The following is a 7,822-nucleotide window of genomic DNA, read 5'->3' as shown; positions in this document are numbered from 1 at the left end:
ATATGTCATTGTTATTGGGTTTAAAACTGTAATGTTGTATACGTCATTGTTATTGGGTTTAATACTGTAATGTAGTATATGTCATTGTTATTGGGTTTAAAACTGTAATGTTGTATACGTCATTGTTATTGGGTTTAATACTGTAATGTAGTATATGTCATAGTTATTGGGTTTAGTACTGTAATGTAGTATGTGTCATAGTTATTGACTTTATGTTTAGATTCAATATTTTTTCTCCTTTTTCTTGACATATTATATGCAATACAACGAACATTGTTTGACTTATCATAATACAGATGTTAGCTTTTGAGAATCCTTTATTTAATTCTCAGCCGTACATTTAGTTTACTTTATTTATAGTAGAATTGATATTATATATATATATATACTATATACACATCTACAATCATTAGAAAAATTAGATATACGAATTACTCGATCAACTGCAAAAAACGTGTAGTTGCAAAGATGGATAGTTACAATAACAACACTGAAAAAGTGTTAGAGATATTGTGTCAGTATCCTGTCAGACGCAGATAGTATTTTTTTTATGTATTATATAAAATTCTTTCCGCATATTTTAAACAAAGTTAACTTTTATGACTATGACTAAGGATGTATAGAATTAAGGTTTTTTGTGTGTCTTTCCAGTATTCCTTTATTTCATTTCTTAAATATTTTGATCCAGTAATTTTATTACCAAAACCACAAAACTGGTTTGGGTCAACACGTTCCCATTTTACTTAGAGTCACAAGCTACTCGGGTTGACGTAGACAATTTATACATGATAAAAAAAAATCTTTGGTAAGTTTTTATTCACTAGATTTTGTCTAATGTTAAGTCAAAGCCGCATAATAAGCATAGGTGTGTTGTGAAAACTGCAGGGTTCAAGTCCCGAATTTTAGCGTTATAAGCGTTCAAGCTTGTTTCTGAGCCACTGACGGACTTATTCAGTATTTTTATAGAATATGTAATAGAATAAGGAGCAATTTCCTACTGTTGTCGATGAGTCATCTTAAGACACAAATTCAAATTTACTGTTAGCGATGAGTCATCTTTACACATACATTGAAATTTCCTGTTGTCGATGAGTCGTCTTAAGACACAAATTGAAATTGACTGTTGTCGATGAGTCATCTTAAGACACAAATTGAAATTTACTGTCGTCGATGAGTCATCTTAAGACACAAATTCAATTGAATAAATAGAATTGTTTAAACATTTGTTTAACAACAAGTAAAATCTTGAAATGGTCTATTCTTTCATTGGCATGTGTGAGCCAGACTAGTTTCGGAGAATTCCACTCCTCATCAGTGACCCTGTGGCGGAATGCTACAAGTTCTTCAGATACCTATAGAATGATAGGTTTCTTTTTTGTGAGTGTAGAACACTTAAATACACCAGTTCGACACAAATTCAAATTTCTAGAAAATCACTTTCATTATAACATATGTTTTAGTAGAATACTACGACATTAAGTTTACTGCAATGGGAAATGATTTTCTGTACAACTTGAATTATTGTTTTATTTAATCGTGTAGTCATAATTTGCCTCAGTGACTTATAAGATTAGTAATTTAATGTATTACAAATTAATTATATGTGTTAAAATAAAAAATGTTTCATTTCTGTTGCATTAAGACTGTGAATTGTAAACAATGATATGTTTTAGTGGCAATAAGTCTTTTTGAAATAAACAGTTAGATATATATTTGTATAAGCATATGTAAGTTTGTGAGGTGTCTTAAAACAGTTATATTTATCGTCAAAAGCAATACACAGACAAGATAGTTTAACACTAAAACATATCGATCTCGGGGACCAAACCTTGATCGTTACACTTTATTGCATGAGAAGAAATAGATGTGTAATTCAGTTGAAAATGTCGTTACGGAGGAAGGAAGGTTTTCACATCTTCACAACAGCTAAAACTTAAAAAAACAACCAGACTAGACCCTCCTATACTGTCAGACTATACCCTCCTATAGTGTTATAAAGTTGGAGAAGAATATAAATTGTCACATTCTAGCCTTTTAAATCAATAGATGCTCTATTGAATTTCACATTACATGGACTGGCTTATGCCTCAAAGTGAAAACCAAATTCAGACTCTGTGCAGTTACCTGAAGGCATCTGTCCATGGACATTTTTCTCTTGCCATTGGTCTTTACATCAAGAGTCTAAATATCTGAAAGTGACTATGAAAGGTATTTGGTGGTCTACTAAAAAAAACAGGATTGATGTTAAAGTTATTATACATAACAAATCTTTGGAATGAATATTTATTTATTTTGTGAAGATACTCACTTGTGTCATAGTGAAGATATACTAACAAAACAAGGATCTAGTGTTCATAACAGTGAAGGAATAATAATGATAATAAAAAAAACGTTTAGAAATCAGACACTTAAGATGCTTTGAAAGATATGTTGTTTACCATTCTTATTCATGGAGAAGAATGGTAGGCTGTTTCACACCTATCAATAATTGATATGAACTTACAGAGTTACCAAGAAGGATGTGGCGCAGCTGTCAGACCATCATGAGCTGAACTATTATGGGCAGGGAGGTATCCAAGTATTTCACAACTCTCAGACCTTGATTTAAAACCCCAAAATAATGCCTTTATTGCGTGAATGTGACCTTAATTTTTAAAGACCATTTGTTTTCGCGATGCACATTTCGTATTATATTTTGTCTTTTCTGATACCAGTTTCTTTTAATTTGTTATTTGTATTCTTCTTTTTCTTACCCTTATGTATTTATGAGGCCTTCCCTTCAGTTCTATTTTTATCCATTTATTTTTTCCTTCCCATGACTCTTCTTCCTGTACCTTTCTGTGATTATTTATACTCTTTTTCCCCCTTTTATGACCCTTTTTCTTCTTTTATGACCCTTTTTCGTTCACAAACTCTTCCCTCTTTCTTTTATATTACTCATAAAAACATACATATTTTGATTGATTGTATTTACCTTAAAAACTACCGATACAAAACGTAGTTGAACAGCTTTAAATATTTATAAGATTGAGGTTAATCTCACTTTATAATAGCAATGCTCCAGATCCTTTGCTACTCCTAATATTACCGTCGATCCTACTCAGTCTGATGACCATAATTCCGTAATTTCCGTTATAAGACGTTTCTTTGAGGGCCACGGATATTGAAAGTCTCTTCATAGACCCTTCACTGTACGTGGATGTCGGATTTCAAAACCCCATTTAAGCAGAATAAAGGCATAAAATTTTATTATAACTAAATTAGCTAAATTGATTTAGGTATATGTTTAAATAAGATTGTACCAACTCCAGTTTCATCTGCTATCTTTCATATGAAAACAGTCGTTGATTTCGAGATATGCTTGTAAGCTTGTGTATACTTTGGCTTAGGGGTCTAAGATAACTTCAAGTACTTTTTAAATAGTACCAGAAAAAAATTACCAATATTATTTCAATGGCTTTTTGAATCGGACGATTTTTTTTTCATAACTTCGCGGATAAGAGCGTTGCTCCGAGTTGACTATGGTTGTGTATCCCATTGGAATGTATTCTGAGCACACTGTTGTGAAAGTTGTTACTCTTCCATGGAGAATACTGAAGGATTGTTGTGTCCATTAACTTTAAATTGTTAAACATTGTCTGTATACGAATATCCTTCCTCAGAAAGGGTTGTGTCATAGTTCTGTCTGTGGCGACACTGTACTGTCGAATGGTTATAAATTCGCCGCGAACCAAAATGATAGGTGATAAACATGTCGGTTCTGGTGCCATGGCCACTGTATTAACATATGCAAATCGTTCTGACGGAGTACGATAAACCCTGTATATAATGACCTGGAGGGAGTCTAACTTTACCCGTCACCGTATGATATACTTTGTTGTTTACACGTCTACACAACTTTGAGTGAAGCATTTTGTTTCCTGAATATTTTACCCACCACGTTTGGTATATGAGTAAAACAACGAGAAACAAACGTTACACTAAATCAGTAATGAACGGTTACTCTGAGATACACGTCTGAGTGTGTCGGGCTTGTTGTATCTGTCATACATTTGATCAGGCGACGAGGACAAATGTTTGTTAATTAGTGTATATAGTTTTACAAGGACATTAAGGAGAAAGTGTACGTGCAAGTTGTGTGGGTTGAATTTTCCCAGACTTGCCAAGGATATATTGCGTGAAAAAATACAGACCACATGAGTCTGCTGGGCGGAATTATGAAGACAAAAGCAAATGTTAAAGTTCAACTAGATCCTCACTTATACTAGTGATGGTCGAAAATAATATTTATTCAAAATCTAATCCGTGACGTCTAGCAGATCATCACGTTCCCAGACTTCTGTGGCTAGTATATATTAATCATCTTTCTATGATATGCAGAAAATCCCTGGCAAGATCATATGGTTTTGAATTAGGATCCACCATTTGATTTGCAATTAGGCTTGACGATTACCGCTGTATTATTTTCTCAATTTACTTAATATTTTGAAGCTATTATATACAGTGATAATTATTCAATAAACCATTCGGTACCAGGAAATGTTTAGAAATTATTTCATGTATTCAGAGTATAATGGGTTTTTTTATGTTATTTTTAGTGACTCTGAGGTATTACCGACAGGAGTCGTGCCAAGCAGGATTTTCTGCGGTTGTCACCAAGGTAACAAGCAATCCCAAATCATTTGAATTTAGATTTTATCATGCACGTATAATATGCTATATTTAATGGTTTCTAACATAATTCTCTTTACTGATACATCTGTGTTATATATTGATATAAAGTACTTTGTTTAATATTGTCAAAATCACGTGACTTGATTATCATAATCAACAATCTAGATTTCAGACCGTTTTTCAGAAATAAACTTGTGGTCCATAGTCATAGTGAAATAAGACGCTGTACCAAGTGTCGAAATGCTCTTATAAGTTTCATCTAAACGCCTCTAAAGTTCTTCGGTAAAAAACAAAACGAAAAACACTTGATTTTACACATGGGATATTACGCCAGTGATTAAGATCCTGTTTGTACAATTCATGAAACGAGTGTTTATATTAGTGTAGTTAGTTCTTTATATTCATGAATACATCTTATTTCGATACGATGACTGTGCCCTTGGGCCCCTTGACCCGGAAAAAAAAAGGAGTCCCTATCCCACCATATACTTCTTAAATTACGACTTTTATCAACGATCACATTCATAGAAAGACTTTCCAATGAAAAAAATGAACATATTGAAACCGATAAAAAACAACAACAATTAATCAAGTGCTTAGCAGCTCCAACAATGAATGATATCGCACTATACCCCTCCAACAATGAATGATATCGTACTATACCCACGTACGTATTCTCGAATATGGTATGTTCACCAAAAAAGGATAAAACATTTAGTACAATAGAATCATTCAAATTTAACCAAAATAATGAAACATAAATACAATATATATACATATAAAACTGTAAATGTTATACATGATTTTAATATCTACAGATTGATTATTACCAAATTCTGTTAAAATATAAAACTTGATTAAAAACAGTTTTTGGTGGAAGCATAAAATAGTGACATTCACACAAGAATGTGGGCAAAGAAAACAGTTCGATTTTTTTCTGTGCCCCCCTTAGGACATGCACCCTGGGCCTAATGTATAATGGGGCTACGTATGACGAACGGTCAATGCCTGTATATAGGAGTTATACGTCTTGGCAAGGTGAGTTGATTTTATCAATGTCTACGTATTATATTTATTAATTTATCTTTTTTTTAATATTAGGACGGTCAGTGGCTGTATGTAGGAGCTGTAGGCAGCTGGTATTGGCAAGGTGAGTTGATTTTTTTTACCAATGCTTGCTTACACATCGTATTTAGTTGTGTAAATATTCATGCAAAACCATCAAGTATAGCAATCGAAAAGTTTCATGTGGAAGATGAAGAAAATGTTCTTGTTTTGTTTTTACAGAAAATGTATTCGATAACTAAGAACTCTGTTCATTTTGCGTATGTATTGTCAATGAATTGTGCATAATTAGCAACATTATTCATAATACCGTTATCCCAAGAGCTAGTCACACATCTTTAAATCGTCATTGATATATATATATATAGCTATATCTTCGTGTTATGTTTCGTTAATTATGTAGCCAAGAGGTAAAAATTAACGCTTGCAGGGAAAGAACGGTAAACGACGCTGATTGACAGTGATATATAGCTTCTTTATGTTAATTCGAAAAAGGTGTACATTTTGATTATACATTACTTTAGATTATGTTCGATGTAATTGTGACGTTGCATCTAATTTCGATCTTCCATCGTTATTAACAATAAGAGGAATTTTCCACTTGGTTGTAACTTTTTTAAATATCGGATTCTAGTTACAATTATTTTATTAACTCGTGAAAAGAAGATCTGAAAAAAAAAAATTTGAAAATGAGGAAGAAAAAAATCCGAAAAGTGTGGAAAAAAAAACACCCCAAAAATATAATATAAAACAGTAGGAAGAAGATGAGATAATAAAGATTTAATAACAATTTCGAGAAAAAATAAATTTTGAAAGTATGAGAACAAATGTTTCAAAACTGTATAAAAAATTGAAAATAATTAGGTAAGAAAACAACGGGAATGTTTAAAAATTAAAGCGTTTCATAGGAGTAAAAAAAAAGGTCTCGGAGTGTGAGAAAAAAAATGGCTTAAAGGAATAAACACGAGAAAAATGGAAACTGAAGAAAGTATTCAAGAAACAAATTCCTAATGAGGGAAAATTTGCTAAGTGAAGAATAGTAGTGTAGAATAGGAAGAGAAAGATCACAGTACTGTAAACTGTGAAGTTGAAGTGTTTATAAACATACTTTCGTAACGTCGTGAACCAGTGTGTTGACTAGGTAGATGGCCTTCCTAATACTAAAGTATACATTCAGTAGCCATTCATGGAAAACTGATTTCCTTCCAGCGTTCTGTTCTCACTAAAATCCGTCTTCAGTCTCTATCCTGGAATATGGTGTATTGAACCACAATCAATAGATTGTAGCCATGGATAATACATATTCTCATTTCCATCTCTAGCTCAATTAATATTAAACGTGTTTAGTTGTTATAGAATTTGGTAAATTTTATTATATTTAACTTCAGGATTGTAAAATATATATATATATCGTATCAGGTTGATCGTCTTCCAGATAACGTTATCTGCATCATATGAGGCATGTAATGTAGATATGAAGTTTTAAAATAGCTGTTTGTGGGATAATAAATTTACTTCTGTACAACGTTTCGTCTCTAACAGCCGTCGTGTCTCACTGTTACAGACGAAACGTTGTACAGAAATAAATCTATTATCCCACAAATAACTGTTTCAAAACTTCTGCTCTGCTCTTGGTATTTGCAATTGCATTTATCATTAGAAGGAGTGCATCATTAGGTTATCTGAACATTTTTTTTTAATTCAAAATTTTTTAAATCAAAATAGTAAAAAAGTAGCATTGGTTATGTTATAACTGAAGATTTAAATTCGTAATGTGGACTTCAAAATAAAATAAATGATTTTGTAGACGTTAGAATGACACTCGAGGATGGGCATGTGCTTGGACTTTAATAAATGTAAGTTTGCATATTATTGAACTTCACGAACGATCTGTGACACAAAATCAGTAATTATAGTCAGACTTTGTATGAACTTTGTTTCGTTGCTATATACATACTAGAAACAATATCTGATACACAAAATCAGTAATTATAGTCAGACTTTGTATGAACTTTGTTTCGTTGCTATATACATACTAGAAACAATATCTGATACACAAAATCAGTAATTATAGTCAGACTTT

The 7,822-nt window shown here is 32.1% G+C and overlaps 1 protein-coding gene across 1 annotated transcript in view; it reads left to right on the top strand.

Moving 5' to 3' along the window:
- Positions 1–7,822, top strand: part of LOC106466083 (integrin alpha-PS2-like) — a 59,251-nt gene that overhangs the window by 11,843 nt on the left and 39,586 nt on the right. The window contains exons 5-6 of the mRNA XM_022394595.1: positions 4,599–4,660; positions 5,776–5,824. Coding sequence (XP_022250303.1) covers positions 4,599–4,660; positions 5,776–5,824 — 111 coding nt within the window. The remainder of the gene's footprint in view (positions 1–4,598; positions 4,661–5,775; positions 5,825–7,822) is intronic.

The sequence above is a fragment of the Limulus polyphemus genome, unplaced genomic scaffold, assembly GCF_000517525.1.
Source record: "Limulus polyphemus unplaced genomic scaffold, Limulus_polyphemus-2.1.2 Scaffold72, whole genome shotgun sequence".
Classification (NCBI taxonomy): Eukaryota; Metazoa; Arthropoda; class Merostomata; order Xiphosura; family Limulidae; genus Limulus; species Limulus polyphemus.
Note: the sequence above shows the minus strand (reverse complement) of the source record. Positions and strands in the feature narration are given on the sequence as shown.